The sequence below is a fragment of the Neovison vison genome, chromosome 7 (assembly GCF_020171115.1).
Source record: "Neovison vison isolate M4711 chromosome 7, ASM_NN_V1, whole genome shotgun sequence".
Taxonomy (NCBI): domain Eukaryota; kingdom Metazoa; phylum Chordata; class Mammalia; order Carnivora; family Mustelidae; genus Neogale; species Neogale vison.
The window spans coordinates 97977102-98003689 of NC_058097.1; the positions used below are offsets into that span (position 1 = coordinate 97977102).

Genomic DNA, 26588 nt, shown 5'->3' on the forward strand with positions numbered 1-26588 from the left:
CCCGGCGTCGCGGCGGAGGGGGCGGTGCGGACGGCGACGCGCACGACGCCCCGCCCACCGGGAGCGCAGGTTTCCCCGGCCCAGCCGCCGTCTCCAGGAGAGATGGGCTAGGGGCGGAGACGGAGGCCCGCCTCTGCGCTCCGCGCTCTGCGGCAGCTCGTGACGTCACGAGGGGCGGGGCCTCGCGGCGAGCAGAGGGAGGGACCAAGGCCGAGAGACCCCTAATTACGCCAGTCACACTCGGAGAAGCGCTAACGGGACAGCGGTTCAGGCCAATCGCAGTCAGGCCTGCGGAGGCAGCGAGACTAGGGTGGAGACTTCGGAGACTGCAGTTGCAGGTGGGTGAGCTCTGGGGTCTGAGGGAGGAGTGGGATGGCAGCGCCGGGTGCTGGGGGTCCGCGGAGGAGGGGACCCCCGGGGCTCTGGCCGCCCCTTGGGTCGTCCGTGTGCCGGGTGGGGGAGGGCTATGGGCGACGGGGAGCGCGCCGCTCGGGGACTGTGCCCGCGGCCGCCCCGACCTGGCCTCCCCGCCGGCCCTGGGACCCCTCGCTGCGGCCGTCCGGCGGCCCCGGCACCGGGGGCCATAGGAGCGGCGGAGCGCACTTAGCTCAGCAGCCTTCCTCGGGGGCTCCGTGCCTCGGCTCGGTGGTTTTCCCAGGCCTGACCGAGGGCCGTCTGGACGCCTCTGGGGGACCCTCGTGACCGCAGCCCCTGCGGTACTGGCCTCTGCGGAGCCCTGTCGATGCCCAACTTCGCGGCCGATGAAATGCCATCCGCTGAGATGGAGACGGTCCCCTCCGCCCTTTGGCGGCCAGGGGACGTCAGCCCAGGGCCAGCAGTAGTCATTCACACAGCGACCTAAGGTTTATTTCCACCCTTTTTAAGATGGCTTCTATTCTGTTTTTATCTATGCTTGTTTCTCTAAGTTTTCCTGATCTCACGAGCCCCTTCCAATCCTTTGCAGGTAGGTGGGGTTCTGAACGCCCAACACACACAAATCCTCAAAGGGGTGTAACGTACTGTCTTGATAGATCAACTTGGGTAATACTAAGAGCCTGTGTCAGGGGCGCTATGTAAGATCTGCTTGCCACCTGAAGAGAGCTTACAGTCTGGCCAGGCAGAGGGAACATGTGCCAAAACCCCGCAGTAACTGAAAATGTGTAGGTACGTGCAGAATACGGTGACTACTAATTTTCCTGTCCCCGATGATCACAACTCCGTTCTCCATTTTTAACTTTATGTATCTGAGCATATGGTAACTTCTCCACTCTTGGCTTTTTGAACTGATCTTTTTAAATTTCACTGTTTCCAAAACACTTCCATGCTCTGTGCAGTAGTAATTAGTTACTGATGGAAAATCTGAGATGAGAAAGAAATCTGTGGGACGATTTCAAAACAGGTTTAGGAATTCATAGTCCATTCTTTTAGCATTGAACTGAGCTCTGTGTATTCATCTGTACAGCCTCGTAGACAGATAGTGCAGTGGATATTCGTACTTGCTTTCTCTGCCTAGAATATTCTGTCCTCCCGTCATCACATTTCTTGTTCCTCTGTGTCATTCCGGTCTCGGCTCAAATGTCATACCTAGGCGAATGTCTATGTACAAGCTCACTCTTCCCACTCCCTTCTATCCCTGGTACTACAGTGGACATTCTTTTTAGGTTTGTTTAATGGAATCCCCTTCCTTGTCTACTTTGTAAATTCTTACTTGTCCTTCAAGGCTTAGGGAAAACCCGACCTTTTCTTGAGGACAACCCTGAAGTTTTTTGTTTTTTTTTTTAATTCTCCGTTTAATTCATTTGGCAACTATTCTTACACAGCCTTATGACATCTATTATCCCGAATTATTTTTATGTATGTCAGAATATAAACTACTTGAGAGGGAATTTAATGCATACCTTACGTTTTACAAATAGTATACACGTTTTGATGAACTCTTACAATAGATTTTACTTCTTCTATAAGCTAACATTGGTATTTATATTCTGTCTACCTTTACTTCCCTCATTTTATTTCTTAAGGAAATATAAAGTGTGCCTAACTATATTCAGGAATCCCAAACATTTTATTATGATATTTTTTTATTACATTGGTGAGGGGAAAAGGAGGACTGAAGTGTTAGGGGTTCAGCAAGCTTGTAATAGTCAACTTGCCAGATTCGGAGCTGTCGCTTCTTAGTGGGATTCTGAGAAACCTGTGTTCTTTTTCCAGTTCCACCACCACTTATCTGTGTGACTTTGAGAAAATCACATAACCTCTCCCGGGTTTCAATTTGATTGGAAAAGCATCAAATGAAATCCTCTAAGTTTCATCGATTTTAGGGAGCAGGGGAGATAACGTTCATTAGCTTCTTATTGGGTCACAACTTTAGTCCATTGCAAAGCTTAACTTTTCAAGACTTTAATAAATATATATATATATATTTTTTTTTTAGATTTTATTTGTTTATTTGACAGACAAAGATCACGAGTAGACAAGAGAGGCAGGCAGAGAGAGAGAGAGGGAAGCAGGCTCCCTGCTGAGCAGAGAGCCCGATGCGGGACTCGATCCCAGGACCCTGAGATCATGACCTGAGCCGAAGGCAGCGGCTTAACCCACTGAGCCACCCAGGCGCCCCAATAAATATATATTTTTTAAATTCTACCAGTTACCCAATAAAGAAATCTTGCAACCTTTCCCCCCTCAGTTTGCATATCCAAGAGTTACCATCTAAATTTCTCCTTCTCCACTGTTAACACTCTGGTCTAAACCACCATCCTGTCTCACTGGCAAGACTGAATCATTATCTAGCCTGCAGGAGAAGGGGCAACATTGTTTTCCTAAGTCCTCCCTGCCATCAGCACTTCTGAAGCAGCCAATCTTCAGAGCTAGGTCTTCAAGTCCACGCCCTTGAGCACTGCATCATATGAGCTTCTGACCAGACAGTGTAGAAGAGGCCAGCAAGATAGGAATCCTGAAGACCGTTGTGCTCCAGAAACTAGAGATGCGTGTTGCAAGAAGGGGGGACTAGTTAGCAACGTGAGTTAACTAGAACGTGGAGAGAGAAGATGAGAGCACAGTGTGGTGACACTGACTCAGCAGGATGTCGGGTGAGACGACTGGACGGTAGCGGGCTCAGATGGCCACTGCATGGAAAGCTGCTACAGACTTTTTCTGGGTCAGAGAGTGGGAAACCGGGATGGTCGGTAGAGGGTAATGAAAGTTCAAAGGACAGATTTTTGTTTGATATTTAAAGATGGGAGATACTACAATGTGTCTGCTGATGGAATCTGTCCAGTGCAGGGGAGAAGGTGTTGATGCAAGAGAGGCGGTAGTTGTGTGGGTGTGGGTGTGCGCGTGTGTGCATGGTACTCTAGAGTGTACTCCAGAGTGGGGGACCCTGTCTCCACTGGTTTTGGCCATACACCCAGTAGTTAGAACAGTACTTGCCAAAGTAACAGCTACTCTGTAAACTTTTTAATATCTGTTGAATAAATGATTAACTTGGACACTATTTCTCTTACCTCCTTTTTAAAAAATTAATTCTTCACACATCAGCCAAAAAGATATTTTTAAAAAATAAATCAGACCATGTCACTGCGCAGTGCGAAGTCTTCTGTGGTCCCAACTGCACATAGAATGGAATTCCAGCCCCCCGGGGCCTATCGGGTCCCACATGAGGTGATGCCCATCTTCTGGAGCCCTACCTCCCCTGCATTCTTCTCTCCTTAACTGAATTCTAGTGATGCTGGCCTTCTTTCATGTCCTCAAACAGAAGGACTCCTTCCCACATTAGGGCTTTATACAGAATTTCTCCCCCGCCCCAAACTTCTTGTCTTGGCGTCATTCAGGTGTCCCCTTAAATGACACCTTCTGAGAAGACACTCCCTGAGACTGTAGTGAACCAGAGCAAAATCTCCTGGAGCCACGTGGTCCTGGGCCAGCTCCCTGGGACCTGCCATATAACCTTGAGCAAACTGCAGAAGGTCTTAAGGCCTCAGCTCCCCTTCCTGTGAAGTACAGACAGTAGCAGTATCTGGTCTACACACTCCTTTTGAAGACTCAAGAGTATGTGGAGCAGCAGTACAGAGTGAACCCTCTGTAAGTGTTACCAAGGTCACTCCCTGAAGCTGAATATCCCCCCTTGTTCGTTTCTGTTCCTTTCCCAGAGGTTTCTTCACTGTTTTTGCAACAATGTCTAATTTACCAGTCTTCCTCACTAGATAGGAAGCACCAGGAAAGCAAGGATCAAGTCTGCCTCTATCCTCCATGCTTTCCTGACTAACTCCCTACCTGGCACACAGTGAGCAGCCTGTGACAAATAATAGTTAGGTTAGGCCAGAAATCACACACGGTTTTGAAACTCCAGTGACCAAACTCGCATCACCTGACGGAATCAAAGCCCAGACCAGTCTTTGGTGCAGCCTCAGTGGAATCCCGCACTCCTGTCCAGCACCTGCATTTTCTGTCCTTACTTTGTATCAATCTTGTCAGACTTGATTGTTGTACTTTTATTGATTCAATTATTTAAATCAAATTTTAATGGAGATGTTAAAAGGAAGAAGGAGACAACAGTATTAAAAATTGATTGTTTTGAGCAGGAAGGAGTTTTGTTGAAGCTAAGATGCACCCTTACACACCGCTGTCCCGTGCGCTTCGAAGAAAGAAAACACTGCCATCCTTAGCTCGATACAACTCCTTATCGCCTGGTATTTTTCATACTCAAGGAAAGCCCCTTTAAAATTTTCGTATATCACCCCAGTACACACGCAAAATTAGCTGAGATGCTCTTAAAACATTTTCACATTGAGTCCAGTGCTTCAAATTCACTTGCAACTCAGAAGCTCGAAGTCCATGTTTTTCTACATCATATTCTGTTATCAAGAGCATTAGTGATGCATCATTTTTTTTAAGATTTTATTTATTTATTTATCTGACAGATCACAAGTAGGCAGAGAGGCAGGCAAAGAGAGTGGGGAAGCAGGCTCCCCACTGAGCAGAGAGCCCAATGTGGGGCTCGATCCCAGGACCCTGAAATCATGACCTGAGCCAAAGGCAGAGGCTTAACCCACTGAGCCACCCAGGTGCCCCTGATGCATCATTTCTTAAATGACTATCTGTTATTATCTCCAGGGCTGTCTTTTAAGACATGGATACCCATTCTTCACATTCTGATGCACAGTTTGATGCACATAGGGACAAATAGGTCATGTTGCTACCTGACCAGAAGCAATAAAATACCTGTCAATTTCAGATATGTTTAGGGTGGGAAAAAATGTGTCTTAAAATTAGTGAAATATTAGGGGCACCTGGGTGGCTTAGTAGGTTAAGCCTCTGCCTTCCGCTTGGGTCATGATCTTAGGGTCCTGGGATCAAGCCCCGCATTGGGCTCTCTGCTCTGCTCTGCCTGCCTTTCTGCCTGCTTGTGATCTCTCTGTCAAATAAAATCTTTTTTAAAAAAAATCAGTGAAATATTATATTGAATTTGCAGAGTATTTGAAGAAAAAATTGCCTTATATATCTTTTAACAAGATTTAAAATTGTTTTAACAATAATGTTATTAAGTACATGTTATTACTGAGTTTAACCATTAATATTGATACACCACCTGACAGTATTGATTTATTATTTATGACATAGCTTAAGCATCACAACAGTACGATGTATTGGTGTGTCTGCCTTGAACACAAGGAAGCTAAAGCCTCAGAGAGCCTCCATAGGCGCTGCAGTATGGTGATGGGCTACTTAGGACCCTATTCCTTCAGCCTGAGTCCTGAATTCTGGTTATATGCAAAATACACTACTACTATGAGTGCACATTTACTCCAACCAAATTTAAGAAATGAAGATTTCAGCTTCTTTGCTCTTTCATTCTGTACAGAATATACACAGCAGGTTTTATCTTTTAACAGTGTCATAAAAGTAAATATCTATATATGACTCTAATAAGTTTGAGAATACTTATTCTTTTTTTTAAGGTTTTATTTATTTGAAAGAGAGCGTGAGAGTGCACACACAAGCCAGGTAAGAGGCAGAGGGAGAAGTAGGCTCCCCACTGAGCGGGAGCCTGACTCGGGCTCGATCCCAGGACCCTGGGATCATGACCTGAACCAAAGGCAGATACTCAACCGACGGAGACACCTAGGTGCTCTGAAACTTAAAAATTTTTAGTAAAGTTTGCTTTTTTTTACTATTTATAGAAATGAGAATTCTTTATATATCCATCATTGGGTTCAATGAACAGTGAGCCTCAAGAGACTTAATCCAACACAAGATCCGAATTCAATACATATTTTTAATGATAATAAAGTTAATTAAAATGTGTTTGTGGCTGAAGTTTCTTAAAATTTATTTCCTCAAGACTCATATCACAATATACAAATACAGTTTTTATCCTTTTTAAAGTCTCAGGTTTGAGTACCTTTTAGCTTTATTTTTTTATATTCAACTTCTCTTTTGAAAACCAAGGAACAGGCCACCTGGATGGCTCAGTGGGTTAAGCATCGGACCCTTGATTTTGGCTCAGGTCATGATCTCTGGGTCGTGGGGTTGGGCTCTACATCAGGTGTGGAGTCTGCTTGGGGTTCTCTATGTGCCGCTGGCCTTCCTGCTTGTGCTTACTCTCTCTCAAGTAAATAAATAAATCTTAAAAAGAAACTTACACTAAAAAAGAAAACAATGTTTTCTTTGCATTTTTAAAGTGTTTTGAACAAGAACAAAACTGGGATATCCGTTTTTAAACTGAATTTCTATTTGTGGTCTTTAATTTTTATTTTGAAATAATCACATATACATAGAAGTTACAAAAATAGTATAAAGCAGTCCCAGGTGCCCTTTACACAGTTTCCCCAGGGCAACATCTTCCACAGTTACTGCCTAAAATCAAAATCAGGAACTTGATTTTGCAAGTGTGGGGACAGTCCTATGTCATTTTATCACATGTACAGATGCCTGTAGCTGATCAAGTCACAGATTATTACAATTCACTGCAGAAGTCTCCCTATGCATTCCTGCCCCTCCACCCCCACCACGTTCCTCAGCCCTGGAAACCACTAATATGTTGTCCATCTCTAACATTTTGTCATTTCAAGAACGTTCTAGAAATGGAAATATACAGTATGTGACCTTTTGAGATTGCCCTTTTTCACTCATCATAATGCTCTTGAAATTCCTCTAAGTTGTGATGTACATCGGTGGCTTGTTCCTTTTTTTTTTTTTTAAAGATTTTATTTATTTATTTGACAGAGAGAGAGATCACAAGCAGGCAGAGAGGCAGGCAGAGAGAGAGGAGGAAACAGGCTCCCTGCTGAGCAGAGAGCCCGATGCGGGGCTCCATCCCAGGACCCTGGGATCATGACCTGAGCCAAAGGCAGCAGCTTAACCCACTGAGCCACCCAGGTGCCCCATGGCTTGTTCCTTTTTAATGGTGGGCAGTATTCCATGGTATGGAAGTACGACAGTCAGTATACTTGTCCATATGTTGAGCAACATTTTGGATGTTTATGGTTTTTGATCATACAATTCTAAGTGCTATGATAAACCATGTACAGATTTGTATTTCTCTAGGATAAATGTGCTCATATCAGTGATTATTGGCTAATATAATGTATACTTAGTTTTATTTTTAGTGAGATGTAACTGACATATAACATTGTGTTAGTTTTAGGTGTACAACAGACTGACTTGCTATTTGTAAATATTATGGAATGAATACCACAATAAGTATAGTTAACATCCATCACCTTGCAGAATTTTTTCTTTTGCTGATGGCTTTTAAGATTTACTCCCAGAGCAACGTCCAAATATAGAACTCAGCATTGTTAACTGCAGTCCTCATGCTGTACATTACATCTCCAGAATTTGGTTCTCTTATAACTGGAAATTTGTACTTTCACCCCCTTCCCTCAGTTCCCCTACCCCCATCCCCTCTGGCAAACTCCAACCTTTTCTCTGTTCCCATGAGGTTTTTTTTCTTCTTCAAGATTCCACATTTAAGTGACATTCTACAGTCTACATTTATTATTTCACTTAGCATAATACCCTCAAGGTCCATCTGTGCTGTTGCAAATGGCAGGATTCCTTCTTTTTTATGGCTAATGCTCTACTGTGTGTGTGTGTGTGTGTGTGTGTGTACTTCACATTTTCTTTATCCATTTATCAATCTACAGACACTTAAGTCATTACCTTATCTCGGCTGTTGTGAATATGCTGCTGGAACACAGCAGATAGATGCCTCTTCAGGATAGTGATTTAATGTCCTTTCAGTTCACACCTAGAAGCTGAATTGGTTAAGATCATATTGTAGTTTCATTTAAAATTTTTGAGAAACTGCCATACTATTTTCTATATTGGTTGCACCAGTTTTCATTTCAAGGTTCCCTTTTATTCACATCCCCAACAGCAGTTGCTGTCTCTTACCTTTTTGACAAGAGCCAGACTGACAAGTGTGAGTTTGTATCTCGGGGTTTTGATTAGCCTTTTCCTGATGATCAGTGACAAGGAGCATCACCTCATGTACCTGTTAAGCCATGTGAATAGCTTTGGAAAAATATCTATTCATGTTCATTGCCCATTTATTTTTATTTTTTTTAATTTTTAAAGATTTTATTTATTCATCTGACACAGAGAGAGAGAGAGATCACAAGCAGGCAGAGAGAGAGGGAGAAACAGGATCCCTGCCGAGCAGAGAGCCTGATGTGGGGCTCAATCCCAAGACCCTGAGACCATGACCCAAGCTGAAGGCAGAAGCCTAACTCTCTGAGCCACCCAGGCACCCCTCACTGCCCATTTTTAATTGGATTACTTGGAGGTTTTTTTTTTTTTTTTTTTTTTTTGCTCTTGAGCTCTAGAAGCTCCTTACAAATTTTGGATATTAACACCTTATCAGATGCGTGGGTTAAGAACAATTTCTCCCAGTCTGTAGGCTGACCTTTCATTTGGTTGATCACTTATTTTATAGTGTAGAAGTTTTGTAGCTGATATAATCCCACTTCTTTATTTTTTATTTTGTTGCTTGTGCTTTATGTGTCTTATCCACCACCACCACCCCCCAAAATAATTGCTATTACCAATGTCAAGGAGCTTATTCCCTACTTTTTCTTCTAGGAGTTTTGTAGTTTTTGGTCTCACATTAAATATTTAACTGACTTAATTGTTGTGAATGGTGTGAGGTATCCATTCTTTTGCATGTGAATATCCAATTTTCCTAGTGTGATTTATTGAAGAAACTATCTTTTCACCATTGAGTACTCATGCCATCCTTGTTAAATAATAGTTGTCCATTTATGTGTGAATTTACTTCTGGTCTCGCAGTTCTTTTCCATTAGTCCATGTGTCTGTCTTTATGCCAGTGCCATACTGTCTCGATTACTATAGCTTTGTAATATAATTTAAAATCAGGCAGTGTAGGGGCGTCTGGGTGGCATAGTCAGTTAAACATCTGCCTTTGGTTCAGGATCTCAGGGTTCCAGGATCAAGCCCCATATCAGGCTCCCTGTTCAATGGAGAGTCTGCTGCTCCCTTCCCCCTCTCTCCCCCACCACCCTCTTCTGCTCTCTCTTATACACACTCTCAAATAAGTAAATAAAATCTTTTAAAAAAATCAGGAAGTGTGATGCATCTAGCCTTGCTATTCTTTCTCAGAATTACTTTGGCTATTGCAGGATTACTCTGGCTGTGTAGATAGTTCTTTATGAATTTTAAGATTATTTTTCTATTTTTATGAAAAATGCCTTAGGTATCTTGATAGGGATTACATTCAATTTACAGAGGCATTTAGGTAGTATGGAAATTTTAATAATATTAATTTTTCCAATCCATGAACACAGGGTGTATTTCCATTTATTTATGTTTTCTCCAATTTCTTTCAACAATGTTTTATAGTTTTCAATTTTTAAGTCATTGACCTACTTGGTTAAATTTATTCCTAAGTATTTTATTGTTTTTGACACTGTTGTAAATGAGATTGTTTTCTTTATTTTAAATTTTAATTTGTTAGTATATAGAAATGTTACTGATTTTTGTATGTTGATTTTGTATCCTAGAGCTTCACTGAAGTCATTTATTAGTTGTTACATGTTTTTTTGGTGTAGTCTTTAGGATTTTCTGTATACAAAACATCATCTGCAAACAAAGACAATTTTACTTTTTTCCTTTCCAATTCTGATTCCATTTATTTGTTTTTCTTGCCTCATTGTTCTGGCTAGAACTTCCAGTACTGTGTTAAATAGTGATGAGAGTGGACAACCTTCACTCGGTCCTAATATTACAGGAAAACCTTTCAACCTTTCACCATTGAGTTTGATGTTAGTTGTGGGTTGTCATGTATAGCCTTTTATTATTTGAGAATTCTATGCCCAATTTGCTTCTATGCCCAAATGAGAATTTTTATCATGAATTGATGCTGAATTTTTAAATTTTTTCTCCATCTGTTGGGATGCTCATATGACTTTAATCTTTTTAATTAATGTGGTAAATTACAATTTTTGATTTGCATATGTTCATTCATCCTTGCCTCCTAGGAATGAATCCTAATTGATCATGGTGTATTATCCTTTTAGTGTGCTGTTGGATTCAGTTTTTTATAATTTTGTTGAGACTTTTTGCATCTTTAGTCACCAGGGATATTGGCTTGTAAGTTGTTTTGTTTTGTTTTATTTTTCTCTTGTTTTTGTAGTGGCCTTATCTGGCTTTGATATCATGGTAATGCTGGGTCAGTTGGTTAAGGACTGCCTTCAGCTCAGGTTGAGTTCCTGCTCAACGGGGAGTCTGCTTCCTCCTCAGCTCCCCCAACCCCTCCTCCAACTTCCTCCCCCAACTTCCTCCTCAGCTCCCCCAACCCCTTCCCTGGCTCCATGCTCCCTTTCTCTCTCTTTTGCTCTCTTTCTCTCTCAAATAATATACTTAAAATTTTTTTATTTGCAAATTTTCCCATTACTGACTTCTGCTTTCATATGATTGTTGCTAGAAAAAATAGTTGGTGTAATTTCAGTCTTCTTATATTTGCTACAACTTGTATTATGGCCTAACATTTGCTCTATCCTACAAAATGTTCTGTGTCTGTATATGTCACTTAAGTCCTTGTGATTTATAATGTTATTCAAATCTACTCTTTCCTTACTGATTCTCTGGATGGTATATCCATTGCTGAGTAGGATATTAATGTCTCCAGTTATTATTTTATTGCTATTTATTTCTGTCACTTATGCTAGTATTTGCTTTATATATTTGGTTCTCTGATATTGGGTGCATAAACATTTACAATTATGTATTTTTTTAAAGATTTTATTTGTTTATTTGACAGACAGAGATCACAAGTAGACAGAGAGGCAGGCAGAGAGAGAGAGAGAGGGAAGCAGGCTCCCCGCTGAGCAGAGAGCCTGATGCGGGACTCAATCCCAGGACCCTGAGATCATGACCTGAGCTGAAGGCAGCAGCTTAACCCACTGAGCCACCCAGGTGCCCTACAATTATGTATTTTTAATGGATTGACTCCATTATCATTATATAAGGACCTTCCTCATCTCTTCTGACTATTTTTTTTTTCCCCAATTTATTTATTTTCAGAAAAACAGTATTCATTATTTGTTCACCACACCCAGTGCTCCATGCAAGCTGTGCCCTCTATAATACCCACCACCTGGTACCCCAACCTCCCACCCCCCCGCCACTTCAAACCCCTCAGACTGTTTTTCAGAGTCCATAGTCTCTCATGGTTCACCTCCCCTTCCAATTTACCCAAATTCCCTACTACTCTCTAATGCCCCTTGTCCTCCATGCTATTGGTTATGCTCCACAAATGAGTGAAACCATATGATAATTGACTCTCTCTGCTTGACTGATTTCACTCAGCATAATCTCTTCCAGTCCCGTCCATGTTGCTACAAAAGTTGGATATTCGTCCTTTCTGATGGAGGCATAATACTCCATAGTGTATATGGACCACATCTTCCTTATCCATTCATCCGTTGAAGGGCATCTTGGTTCTTTCCATAGTTTGGCGACTGTGGCCATTGCTGCTATAAACATTGGGGTACAGATGGCCCTTCTTTTCACGACATCTGTATCTTTGGGGTAAACACCCAGGAGTGCAATTGCAGGGTCGTAGGGAAGCTCTATTTTTAATTTCTTGAGGAATCTCCACACTGTTCTCCAAAGAGGCTGCACCAACTTGCATTCCCACCAACAGTGTAAGAGGGTTCCCCTTTCTCCACATCCTCTCCAACACATGTTGTTTCCTGTTTTGTTAATTTTGGCCATTCTAACTGGTGTAAGGTGATATCTCAATGTGGTTTTAATTTGAATCTCCCTTCTGACTATTTTTAAAGTCTCTTTTGTCTGATATGAGTATAGCATCTCTGCTTTCTTTTGGTTACAATTTGTGTGAAATACTTTTTTCCCATTCCTTCACTCTCAGTCTGCATGTGTTTTTAAAACTACAGGGAGGGATGCCCTCATGGCTCAGTTGGTTAAGTGGCTGCCTTCGGCTCAGGTCATAATCCGAGGGTCCTGGGTTTGAGTTCCATATTAGGCTCCTTGCTCAGCAGGGAACCTGCTTCTCCCTCTGCCTGCAGCTCTCCCTGCTTGTGTGCTCTCTCTTTGACAAATAAGTTAAAAAATAAAATAAAATAAATAAAGCTACAGGAAATCTCTTGTAGGCAGCTTATTATTGGATCTTGTATTTTTCTCTATTCAGTTATCCTGTGTCTCTTGATTGGAGAATTTAATCCATTTACACTTAAATTGTTAATATGTCAAGACTTACTACTACCATTTTGTTAACTGTGTTCTATTTTGTAGATACTTTGTTGCTTCTTTGTGGTTTGGTGACTTTTTGTGGCAATATTTTGTCATTCTTTTATCATAATCTTTCATGTGACCACTTCAGGGTTTTCTTTTTGGCTACTGTGATGCTAACATAAAATCTATTTATAACATTCTATTTTAAGTTGATAATAACTCAATTTTACTAACATAAACTTTAAATTTTTACTTCTCCCTCAATCACAGTTCCAGTTATTAATGTTTCAGTATATATGTTCATATATATATGTATAGGTGAATATATATATAGTATTTTCAGGATTTTATTTCTACGTAATCTCTGCTCCCATTGTGGGGCTCACACTCACAAACCTGAGATCAAGAGTCACATACTCCACAGACTGAGCAAGCCAGGCACCCCTCAGTTTACATATATTTTATATATGTATATGTATATATATGTATCCAAAAATAAATTATCATAGTTAAAACTAGAGTTGTAAATAAATTACATATTCGAGAATACAATTCCCCAATATTGGAGAATCTGATTTTCACTGTATTTACTATTACCAGTTCTACAAACATTTATATATTTTTATGATGTTAATTAGCATCATTTTATTTCTCCTTGAAAAACTACCTTAGTATTGCTTGTAAGGCAGATGTAATGCTAATTAACTTCCTTAGCTTTTATTTGTTGAGAAATTCTTTACCTCTCATTCATTTTTGAAAGACTACTTCACCAGCTATACTATTCTTAGTTAACAGCTTCTGTTTCTCTTTCAGTACTTTGAATGTATCACCTCATTCTCTCCTGATTGAAAAGTTGCTATTGAGAAATCTGTCCATAGTCTTATGGGAGGGATCACACATCACTGTGATGTGTCAGTCTTTTGCTGCTTTCAAAATTCTTTGTCTGTGACTTTTGACAATTATAATATGTCTCTATGTAGCCCTTTTTGGATTCGATCTACTTGGGGTCTTTTGGGTGTCATTATTCTGATATCCATTTCTCTCCTCATGTTTGGGAAGTTTTCAACCATTATTGTTTTTAAATACTTTCTGTCCCCTTTTCCCCAAAGAATTGGGATTCTTACAATGCATATTTGTTCTTTAGATGGTGTCCTAGGAGTCCTGTATGCTTTCTTTACTCTTTTTAATTCTTTCTTTTTGCTGTTCTGACTGGAAAATTTCATGTGCCCTATTTCATACTTCACTGATTCTTCTGCTTGATGGAGTCTGCTGTTTAAGTTCTTTTTTTTTTTAATTTAAAAGATTTTACTTATTTATTTGACAGACAGAGATCACAAGTAGGCAGAGAGGCAGTCAGAGAGAGAGGGAGGAAGCAGGCTCTCTGCTGAGCAGAGAGCCCAATGTGGAGCTCGATCCCAGGACCCTGAGATCATGACCTGAGCCGAAGGCAGAGGCTTTAACCCACTGAGCCACCCAGGCGCCCCTACAGTTGAAGTTCTCAATTGAATTATTCAGGGAAGTCACCAGATTCTTCACTTATAGGATTTCTTTCTTTCTTCTTTCTTTCTTTTTGTGGTTTCTATTTCTTGTTGAACTTTTCATTTTGTTCATGCATTTTCCCCCCAATTTTGTTTAGTTATTTGTGTTTTCTTGTAGTTAACTGGACTTCTTTAAGAGGAATAATCTGAATTACTTGCAGACAATTCACAGATCTGCCATTTCTTTAAAGTCAATTATTGGAGCTTTATTACCCCCCTATGGTGATGTCAATGATTATCTGATTCTTTATCATCCTTGCTTCTTTGTGTTGTTATCTGCATATTTGAGTAAGCAGTCTCCTCTTCCATACTTTACAGGTTGTCTTCTCCAGAAATGGCCTTCCCCCAGTCAGTTCACCTTGATTCTGGACCGGTCAGCAGGTAGCATCCTTGTTCAGGTGGGGCTTGCTGACAGGGTCTCTGTTTGGGCAAGGCTGCTGCCTGAACTCTGAGGTCAGGCTGGGTGCCTCTGGCTGGTGGGTTCCTGCCTACACGAAGCTGTGGGATGCGCTCTGCAGGAATTCTCTGGCTAAACTTCTCAGGTAGGACTGGTGCTATACTCAGCAGTTAGGAAGGGCTACAAATATGCTTCCTTGCCTGAGTGGAGCTGTAAGACAGTCTCCATGGCCCTTTAGCTTGATTTTGGGGATCTATATCCAGCAGAGCTACCCACCAAACTCCTGGGTCAGACAGTGCCACCAGCTGTGCTCTGCAGATGGAAAGCCCAACTGGCTTGGTGCTCCACTCAGGTGCTGTTGTACACTTAGGTGTAGGTTGGGCTACACAGCTTCCCAGGTGTTCTGGTTAGGCTTGCTCATTGGGCAGGGCTAGAGGCTATCTTCAGTGCCAAGCAGGGCTTCAGATTTGCTTCCCCACATGGGGAAAGGCTGTATAACAGCCTCCACAGCCAGGTGGACTTGATAGTCAGGGACATGAGTCAGGCAAAACACACTGAGCTCCCCAGACAGATGGAGTCACCACATGGGCTCTGCAGATGGGCAGGCACCCTGCTTAGGTACTCTCTCAAGTGCTGCTGAGCTACTCGGTTTCCCATATGCTCCGGTCAGGTTTCCTGGTGGCGTGAAGCTGGGGGCTGCACTCAGCAGTAAGCAGGGCTATGAATTAGCTTTTCTGCCAGGAAGGGTGGCAAAAGTAAGCTCTAAGGCCAGCAGGGCTCACTGTTTGGGTTCTTGAATCAGGCAGAACTGCACCCTGAGTTCCCTGACCAGATGGAGTCACCATGTCATGGTTAGCTTTTTTAAAAACTTCCAAATATGGGCGCCTGGGTGGCTCAGTGGGTTAAGCCTCTGCCTTCGGCTCAGGTCATGATCTCAGGGTCCTGGGATCGAGTCCCGAATCGGGCTCTCTGCTTGGCAGGGAGCCTGCTTCCTCCTCTCTCTCTGCCTGCCTCTCTGCCTACTTGTGTTCTCTGTCTGTCAAATAAATAAATAAAATATTTAAAAAAAAAAAAACTTCCAAATAATTTATATTAGCAACATGTGAATGATACAGTGTCTCTCTGACTTCTCAATCATTTGATATTATCAGTATCTTTTTATTAGCCATTCTAATGGATAGGTAGTGCGATTTCATTGTGGTTTTAATTTTGTATTTCCATGACTAATGATATTTAACATGCCTTCATGTGTTCATTTCTGTATTTTCTTTGGTGAAATATTTCTCCATATCTTCTGCCCATTTTTTAATTGAATTGTTTGGTGTTTTTTACTGATGGATTTTGAGAATTCCTTATATATTATAGATATTAATCTTTTATCAGATTTCATTTGCAAATATTTTCTCCCAGGCTATAGATTGTCTTTTCTTCTTAACAGGGTCTTTCACAGAGGAAACGTTTTCAGTTTGGTAACATTCAACTAGCATTTTTCCTCTGTTTAATGGATTGTGCTTTTAATATCATAGATCTAAGAATTGAGATCTAAGAACTTCCAGTACTATGATGAATAGCAATAATAAAAAGTGGACATATTTGTCCTTTTCATCATCTTAGAGAAAAAGCATTCAGTCTCCTGCCATTTAGTTTTATTTCTTTGTTTTTGTATTGTCTTTGTCTGGGGCACTTACTTAAGTAAGTAGTATTGACTTACTTGGGAAGTGTTCCCTCCTCTTCTGTATTCTGGAGGAAATTGTACAGATTTAGTATTCACTTTTTTAAAAACTTCTGGTAAATTCAATGTCTTTAATAGTTACAGGGCTGTTCAAATTTTATATTTCATCTTGAGTGAGTTGTGGTAATACATGGGTTCTTTGGGAAATTAGTCCATTTCATCTGTCCTATTGCATTGTTACATGTAGAGTTGTTTATAATATTCCTTTCCCTTTCTTTCTGATTATCTTCAAGGTCTGTAGTGATTCCCCTCTTTCATTCCTGATATAAGTAATGCATGTCTTCTTTCCTTCATTCCTTGTTAATCTTGCTCAAGTTTGTCTATTTCATTAAGCTTTTCAAAGAATTGAACTTTCATTGATTTTCTCTGTGGTTTTCCATTTTTAATTTCATAGAGTTCTGCTCTTTATCATTTCCTTTCACATAACTTTATTGAGTTTATTTTGCCCTTCTTCTCATAGTTTCTTCAGGTTGAAGCAAAAATTATAACACTGCCTAATGTAGATCTCAGCATATGTAAGGAATTACTTAAAACGATTATATAAGAAAGATATGAGGGAGTGTAAAGGGAAGTAAAAGAGTGTAAAGTTTATATACTTTATTCACACTGGTAAAATATTTGCACAAATATTATTATAATATATATTATACACACACACATAATACACACATATAAATGTAATACATAGAACAACCACTAAAAAGTCCATACAAAGCGGTACACTCATAGCCACTATAGCTAAATCAAAATGGAATTCTGCAAAGGGTTAAGTAACTTAAGTATCTCATAGGAAAGGCAGAAAGCAACTCACAGGGATCTGAGTAAAGAAAGTTACTCCAAGTAACTCATAGGAAGGCAGAAAGAAGAAAAATAAATTAATTAAAAACAGAAATCACAGAAAACAACCAAAAAGCAGACCTAAGTATTAATGTATCAATAAATGTACTAAATATAAATGGTCTATATATGCCAGTTAAAAGACAGAGATTAGCAGAATAGATTTTCAAAAAATGATCCAATTTTATACAATTCCTATAAGTTATTCACTTCAAATGGAATGACAGAAGTAAGTTCAAAGTCAACAAGCAGGTTGAAAATATACTATGCAAGCATTAATTAAAAGTAAACAGGTAAGGTTATATCAATATTAGACAAAATGGATGTCAGCAAGGAAAATTATGAGGGACAGAGAGGAATATTACCTGTCAGTCCACCAAGAAGTCACAGCAAACCTAATTGTCTAGGTACCAAACAACAGAGCTGCAAAATATGTGAAGCAAAAACTGATGGAACTGTTAAGAAAAACAGACAAATATACTTAACAGCTGAATACTTTACTATTTTCCTGTCTTAAATTAATAGAACAAGAAGAGAGTAAGAAATGACACAGAACACAATACCATCAATCAACAGAATCAAATCAACATTAATAGAAAACTCCACCTAACAAAAGAACACACAGTATTTTCAACTGTCATGGAACATATACCGAGTAACCATATCCTTATGCCTAAAACAAACCTCAAATGACTGAAAAGAATAAAAGTCACACAGACTTTGCCATTACTCATTGAGGCATCTCTGTGAGGGCTGCTTTAAAATTCTTGGTAGATAATTCTGACATCTGTGTCATCTCTGTTCATAGCTTTTGATTGTCTTTTCAACTTGACATATACCTGATTTTGGATATATTGGATATTATGTGGTAAGATTCTAGATCATATTTAAATCCTGTGTTTTAAGTTTTTGTGTTTTGTGTTTTTTGTTTTTTTTTTTTTAATTGTTGTCATTCTGTTGGGTTAAGGTCACCACCTCATTACTGCTAGGTTGGATGGAAGTCCTGATTTTCCACCCCACCTTTGTGGACACCTGGGAGAGGGGGGCTGCTGGACAGAGTTGGGAGTTAAGTTTCCCCTCTTTGCGTCCTTTGATACCACTGTGGCTGGGAGAGGGAGGCGCACATCGTTGCTACTCTCCATAACGTCTCCACTGACATCATGTGGGGTGGCCTTCAGGCTTGAATATCTCGTTATAACTACAAAAGTTAAGAGTCTCTCAGCATTTATTTGCCTACCAATGTTTACCTATTAACAGAAATGGAAGTTTTGTCATATGGTATTGTTCTCTGATTTATTGGTTAAAAGGTCCAGAAAGATTTGCTTTGGAACACAGACACAGATGGCAGATTTAGACTGTTGTAATCAGTGATCAAAATTTGCCTCCCTAAAAAAAAAAAAAAATTTGCCTCCCTGGCTCCACTTTCTCCTCAGTGTATTAACATGCTCAGGTCTCAAATAAAACAAAATTTCCTAGAATTCACCTATTCCTCAAGTCCTTACCTCACTGAACTTCTTTAAAAAATAATTTATACAAATTGTGTCCATTATTTCCTCATTAAGCTACTGTAGTGTGGCCTCTCCTCACCCCACCCCCAAATCATCAGTGATGTTTTCTCAGTTCTTACCTCAGCTTTGGATGATGTGTGACCATTTCCTACATGGAAATTCTCTTCCTTTGCCCTCCACCGCCTCTTTACTTTTCCTCCATTTCTGTCCTTGTTCTTCGTGAGTTCTTCCTTAGCCAACAAACTTTGTCACCTGTGTCTTCCACAAATTGTACTTTCTGCTATATTTTCAGTTCATCTAGACATCACCTGGTAGGTAGCTGTTCAAACACAAATAATTCTTCAACTAAGTGGTCTATGCCTTAAGGTTAGTTATCCTCAGTGTTCCATTCTTGGACCTCTTCTTTTCTAATTTTATTTATTTTCCTTGATTGATTTTTATCTGTTTCAATGGCTTAGTTATCTTGTGGACTGAGTTCCCCTATCCCCTTCATAAACCTTCCCATACCCTTTCTCTTTGATAGCACTTAACTTTATCATGATTAAATAAAGTCTACATATACAAAAGTACTCAAACCAAGTTAAGAAAATAGAAAATTTCAGCTTCTCTGCTTGGCCATTCTATATAGAATAAACATGGCAGGCTTGAACTTATAACAACTTCATCAAAATAAATACCTGTGCATAATGCAAATATATAAATTTGATACTTGAAAGTTACTTTTTTGTTTTTTTAAGATTTTATTTATTTATTTATTTGACAGACAGAGATCACAAGTAGGCAGAGAGGCAGGCAGATAGAGAGGAGGGGAAGCAGGCTCCCCACTGAGCAGAGAGCCCAATGCGGGACTCGATCCCAGGGTCAACTCGATCCTAGGACCCTGGGATCATAACTTGAGCTGAAGGCGGAGGCTTTAACCCACTGAGCCACCCACGCACCCTGATAATTGAAAGTTTCTAGTAAGTTCTTTTACTTATATTACTAGTCACAGACAAAATTACTGTATACATATATCATTGGGTTCACATTTGACCTGTGAACTATAAGCTTCAATAGTTGATTTACTCCAATAAGTCACTTATATATACTGATATTAAAAAGTATTGCAAACCATTATTGCCTTTATTAAACATTGTACAGGAGGTCTTAGCTACTTCTGTAGTAAAAGAAAGAAACAGTATCTGTAAAAAATAGAAAAAAAAACAAGCCCCATTTGTTACAAATGATGTAATTTTTATGCAGAAAACACTAAAGAATCAACAGATAAATACTTAGATTAAGAAATGTGCTTAAGGAAATAAAAAAGAAATGTGCTTGAGTTACTGGGATTAAAATTTGTATGCATTAATTAAAATAACCCTATTTGTTGTAATAGACACATCTCAGTGACTTAATAATTTTTTATCCAAAAAAAATCCCAAAATCAAAAACCAGTGTTGGCATCTTTTTAAATTGACATTCCTCGTGCCAGTGAACCTCAGATAGTAAGCTCCATGAGAATAAGAGCCACATCTTAGTCATTTACTGCTGGTATTCTGAGCAGAACGATCTTTCTAAAATGTAAAGCCATGCTGTAGTGCCTCTCCAACTTCAAGTCCTTCTAAATATTCCGCATTACTTCTAGAATGAAAGCCACTGCCCCCTCGCATGGTATGCAACTTTGCATGAGCCGTTCCACTTCAGCTTTATCTACCCCATATCTGCTCCTCAACACTGCTTCTCCCAAGGGGCTGTGGTAACTCTTTCATCCATGCCTCTCCACTTACACTTTTTTCTCTTGGACATGTCTTTCTCATCTTCTTTGGTAATCAGTCATCTTTTAAGTTTTCTTTAACAGCTCAAATACCATCAGAATGTCTTCCTCTGTCCTCCCCTCTCTCTGCCTTCTCTGCTCTGTCCTCCTCACCCCTGGGATCAAGACTGAGCTTTGTCCTTCCTTCCTGCCTCCACAACACTCTTCGTGTCTCTACTAGGATGCTCACTTGTTACTTCTTTCTCTCCACACCAGCCTGTGAGTCGGCAAGAGCAGGGACCCTGTGACTCCTCTGTCTTTAGATTCCCAATGCCTGCACAGGTTAGAAGCCCAGGAGATATTCAATAAAAGTTTACAGAAGAGGGAAGAGCAGAGTGGAGGCAATTCAAGTGAGAACAGTGACACATTTATCTCAAAGAGTGGCTGTCGGGGTGAAGAAAAGGTAGTGGTTTTAAAATAGATATGGCTGGTGCAGGAGGACTTCTGAGTGCCTGGCTTGGGAAATAGGAGCATCTCCATGGGAAATCCAAAAAGAATAGCATTATGGAGGGGGGTGGTGCGGGGGATCAGAATGCTATTACTTAAACTTCAGTAGTTTTCATTGGTAATTATGGCCACACTGAAGAATTGAAAAATAGAGATTTTTTAATGCCCAATAAAAGATATGTTTTAAAATTGAAATTAAATTTGTATGTACAGACACACACACACACACACACACACACAATCAGATACAGAACAAAAGTGTTGTGGAACGAGTTTTCAGCATCTAGCCACGGTCCTCTCCTCTCTCTCTCCTTGATTAAATGGCTTGAAGGCCAAGGTAGTAATTTCTGCTTTATATTGTCCCATGGGGATCACAGAGCCTTGTCAGCACCAATAATCCCAAACTTTGAACTTCTGAAAACCAAGAAGAGTCTACGATTATAGGAGAGAAATGTATCTTTCCATCTACATCTAAGTTCTTCTGCCAGAAGCATTTAATACATTTCTAAATGGATGAGGATTTAGAGCAGTTCCGAAAGGTGTGCAGGCTGTGTGCGCTGAGTGTCCCCGCCACTCCTGTGGTCCTCTGAGGCAGCCGTGGGGAGACCCTGTGTTGCTGCTACAGATGTCCAGTGCTCCAGCCCATGGCCAGACTTAAGAAACAACCCAGGAGATACACCTGGTTTGTGTGCTTGAGAAAATGCTATGACCCTCTGCACAGCATTACGTCATATCTGTCTGTCTAGTCCAGATGAGGCTGCTTATTTGCTCTGTGTACCGTTTTGTGTACTGTACATGCTCCCTGGTCTCTCCCCTTAAATATTCCTTTCCAGCATTCTGGAGTCAGTACAGGAGGCTGGCTCAGGTCTCAACCAGTGTGTCTTTCTCTCCCCTGACCCCCTGGTCCTGGCACTTCAGATGAACTATGTCACAGTGACACCGCTTGTGCTCGACTTTTCTCTTATGCCTTAGGAGCTCTTAGAGTCTGCTTCTTCCCCTACCAGCTTATTAGGCATGTAAACCTCCTGATCAGTGTCAATTAAAGGGCTTCCTTGGCTTTTATGTTAAATGTTTAGTAGAAGAAGAAAAATGGGAATCGAAGACTAGAAGCTCCTTGCCTCAACTATATCCCAGGTAAAGTGCTGGAGCAGCACTGGAGCCGTGTGTCCGATCCCAAAGCCCTGCTTGTCCCGCTTCCTCACATGACATCATTCCCCTGGGAAGGTGGATGATTTGTAGTTACTAGAAAAGGAGGGAAAAACATCCATACTTTTAAAAACAGAGTTTTACAAGTGACTTAAGAGGCATGCCTTGTGAGGTGACGAATGACTCTTGGGATGGCAGCCATATGTAATTGTCTGTGTACACCACTCTTTGGCCTTAAATATTCTTTTCTGCCTTAGGTCACACATGAACAACATTCTTAAGTAAAGATTATAGTGTTGTGGTGATTCATGTATTGTATCAACTGAACTGGACCACAGGGTTCCCAGACATTTGGTCAAACATTATTCGCTGTGTTTCTATAAGGATGTTTCTAGATGGACTGAGTGAAGCAGGTTGTCCTCCCTAATGAAGGTGGGCCTCACCCAATCAGTTGAAGACCTGGATAGGACAAAATTGCTAAGTAAGAGGAAACTTATCTGAGTGCTGAGTTGAGAAAAATCATTTCCTGCCTTTGGACTCAAATTAAAAAATCATCTGTTTCCAGGTTTCCAGGCTGTCAGCTTTCAAACTAACCTAGGTCTCCCGCTTGCCAACCACAGATCTTGGGACCTCCATAATTTTGTGAACCAATTCCTTATTTTTTATAGACACACACACACACACACACACAAACTATATGTACCAGTATAGAACAGTGTGTGTACCTCTGTACACAAAAACAATAGGCTTGTAGCCTATTGGTTCACTGGTTCTGTTTCTCCAGAGAACTCTGACTAGTGCAACTCTTTTCTGCCTTCCTTTTCTTCGGAACTGCCCCCAAGCCTCTCATTATCTCTCTCCCTTCATGGCACCCACTCTCATTATGTCTCCCTCCTTACAGCTGCTTTAGAACGCTGCTCACAGAATCACTGCAGGGAACTTGTTTTTCCAGGAACACTGCCAGTCACATCCTATTACCCTCCCCCACTTGTACACGCTCGCTGTCCCTCCCATGCATGTGTGTACACACTGGCCTTCCCACAGTACATCAGCCGTCCAGTGGATCTTCCTGTGATGATGAAAATATTTCAGATTTCTGCTGAACAATGTAATAGCTGCTGCCGTATGTGACAATGCAGTTCTCCAGAGAAACAGAACCAACTGGAGAAATGGATAGACAGACAGATTTACACTAGGAAGCTGGCTTCTGTGATCATGGAGTCTGAGAAACCCTGAGATCTGTAGCCGGCATGCTGCCAGGAGAGCCAGCAAGAGAGCAAGTGGGACAGGGACAGTCCTAAGTCTCAGTCCGAAGGTAGGAGAAGCCCAACGCCTGAACTCCAAGGCAGTGCAGCAGACAGAAAGAATTCTTTTCTTATTTGGCCTTGTGTTCTGTCTGGCTTTCAAAAGGAATGGATGAGCCCCATTCACATGAGGGAGGGCACTCTGCTTTACTGAGTTTCGCACTTCAAATGTTAACGTCATCCACAAATGCCCTCACAGACATCCCCAAAAATAATGCCTAGCTACGTATCTGGGCACTCCCTGGCCCAGTCATGCTGACACATGAAAAGTAACCATCACACTACATGTGGCTACTGATTACTTAAAATAGGGTTAGAGCAACCAAAGAACCAAATTTTTAATTTAATTTAATCAGATGATTTAAATTTAAATAGCAGTACATGGCTCATGATTAGTGTATTGGACAACATAGCAGTAGATGGACTAGAGCATCAGCTTTAACTGATGCTCTAGGACCGTTCAGACTACTTCTCTGTGTATAGCTTCCACCTGGGCTTGAAACAATCCCTCTGGGAGAACCAAAACACCGTATAAGAAGTCTACCTACCCAGAGACTGCCGTGTTGTGAAGTGTAAGCCCACATGGAGAGAATGCATCGAGAGACACACACAAAGACAGAGACCTGTCTGTTCTAGGCATCCCATTTGAAGCATCAGAAATGTGCGAAAAGGAACCGTATTGGACCTGGAGCCCAGTCAGGCCTTCAAATGACTTCAGCCAGAGCTGCCACCTGATTCTAAGCATATTAAAGCCTCAAGCAAGATGCTCCAGTTAAACCCACAGAACCATGAGAGAGAGTAAATTGTTCTCACAAGCTACTAAGTTTTCTGGTGATTTACAAAGCAATAGATAACCAGAATAAAAACATACTAAGAGAATCAAGGTTCCCTATTTCTCTGGCTTCCTTAGTTCCCAATCTTCTCTCCCTTTCTGTTTCCCACCTCCTTGCTTTTTGGTGGGGTAAAGTTGTGTGCATAGAACTGAATTTGGGAAAGTCACAATCATCTGGCCTTCAACTATCTTGGATTTCTGATCTCATGTTTAAAAGGCCTTTTTAAATAAAGTTACACTGTTTTCTGTCATGCTTTCAAATAGGACAATTTGGCTTAAGAGAAAGAGAGAGAGAAAGGACTCAAAATCACAAATGAGAGGGGAGAAATAACAACCAACACCACAGAAAGACAAACAATCGTAAGAGAATTTTAATGATAAACTATGCCAACAAACTGGACAACCTGGAAGAAATGGATAAATGCCTAGAAACATATATATTACCAAAACTGATATAGGAAGAAATAGGAAACTTGAACAGACCAAAGCAAATAGACTGAATCAGTGATCAAAAAACTCCCAACAAACAGAAGTACAGGACCAGATTGGCTTCACAGAGGAATTATACCAAATGTTTAAAGAAGAGTTAATGCCTGTCTTATCAAACTATTCCAAAAGAAATAGAAAAGGAAGGAAAACTTCTAAATTCACTCTATGAAGCCAGCATTACCCTCATACCAAAACAGGATAAAGAGTCCACTAAAATTTAAAGAGAACTACAGGTCAATATCCCTGATAAAAATAGAAGCAAAAATCTTGATAAAATAGTAACAAGCCAAACTCAACAATACATTAGGAAAATCATTCACCATGATCAAGAGGGATTTATCCCTGAGTTGCCAGGGTGGTTCAATATTCACAAACCAGTCAACGTCATATGTCACATCAGTAAGAGAAGATAAGAACCATATGATCACCTTAATAGATGCAGAAAAAAGCATTTGACAAAGTTCAACATCCAGTCATGATAAAAACCCTCAACAAAATAGGTTTAGAGGGAACATACCTCCATATAATAAAGGCAATATATGAAAACCCACAGCTAGTATCATCCTAAATGGAGAAAAATGGAGAACTTTTTAAGGTCAGGAATAAAACAAGGAGGTCCCGTCTTACCACTCTGATTCAATGTAGTACTGGAAGTCCTAGCCACAAGCAATCAGACAAGGAAAAGAAATAAAAGGCAACCATATCGGCCAACTTGGACTGATGTTTGCCTTTCTTTCCTTACTAAAGGCCATAACTAGTTAATACAAATACAATCTAGCACTCTGGCCTTTTTTGGTGTTTATCTCTGAAAAGCTGAACCCCAGAAGGCATATATCTGTGCTTCAAGATCAGTATTTTAACATTTTCTTTGCTGCTAGAAGAAAATGGATGGGAGGGGACAGGGATGTGTTGGGTATACAGCCATGTGATAACTATGGGGTAAATAATACCTCTTAAATATAACAAGACTAGTCATGTAGTGAGAGCCTATGTGTGTACACATACAATTTTAAAATTGTGCTATTTGACACAATTATATAGCCCTGAACTGTATTCTTCCATCTGATAGTACTTTTTATTCCAGGAATCTCAATATTTATAAAAATTCAGAAGAAGTTTATTATTAAATGTCCTGAAAACAAATGTTTAGAACAAGTTTACTATGTTACAGTTGTTCTCAGTATAAATGACACTGAATAGACTTTGGATCTGAAATGTCATCAGGACTCACCACAACAGTGATTTTTCTTTTCCATTCCAGTTCTAAGAACAAAAGGAATTGGCTATGGATAATTCATATCATTTCAATCAACGAAACTCACTTAACGGACTTCCACCTGAGAAGAAAAACAACTTCCTTGTATCTGAAGATCATGGACAGAAAATCTTAAGTGTACTTCAGAATTTTAGAGAACAAAATGTCTTTTATGATTTTGAAATAATCATGAAAGATGAAATAATCCCATGTCATCGCTGTGTCTTAGCAGCATGCAGTGACTTTTTCAGGTACTTTGCCTTCTGTGTGTGCCTCAGATTTTGTGTTATTAAGTTATGTTTCATAACTACTGAATTTCTCCCCTACAGGAGCACAGAATGGTAATTTTTAATTCTTAAAATAAAAACTAATTTGAACCTAGATTAACTAGTGAATTTAAGACTACCTTTTTTTTTTTTTTAAGATTTTGTATTATTTCTTTGACAGAGAGAGAGAGAGGAAGGGAGGGAACACAAGCAGAGGGAGTGGGAGAGGGAGAAGCAGGCCTCCCACCAAGCAGGGAGTCCAATTCGGGCCTCGATCCCAGGACCCCAGGACCAAGACCCAAGCTGAAGGCAGATGCCCAATGACTGA

General features: G+C 40.5%; 1 protein-coding gene across 6 annotated transcripts in view; it reads left to right on the plus strand.

The window, feature by feature from the left end:
• The first annotated feature begins 198 nt into the window (after positions 1 to 198).
• The window catches only part of KBTBD3 (kelch repeat and BTB domain containing 3), a 33221-nt gene continuing 6831 nt past the window's right edge, over positions 199 to 26588 (plus strand). Inside the window, exons 1-3 of one of the 6 annotated variants that reach the window (XM_044257730.1) lie at positions 199 to 338; positions 14574 to 14653; positions 26001 to 26245. In XM_044257730.1, the coding sequence (XP_044113665.1) occupies positions 26025 to 26245 (221 nt within the window). In that variant the 5' untranslated portion in view covers positions 199 to 338; positions 14574 to 14653; positions 26001 to 26024. The other 5 variants (XM_044257734.1, XM_044257736.1, XM_044257733.1 and 2 more) reach the window with 5 other exon arrangements.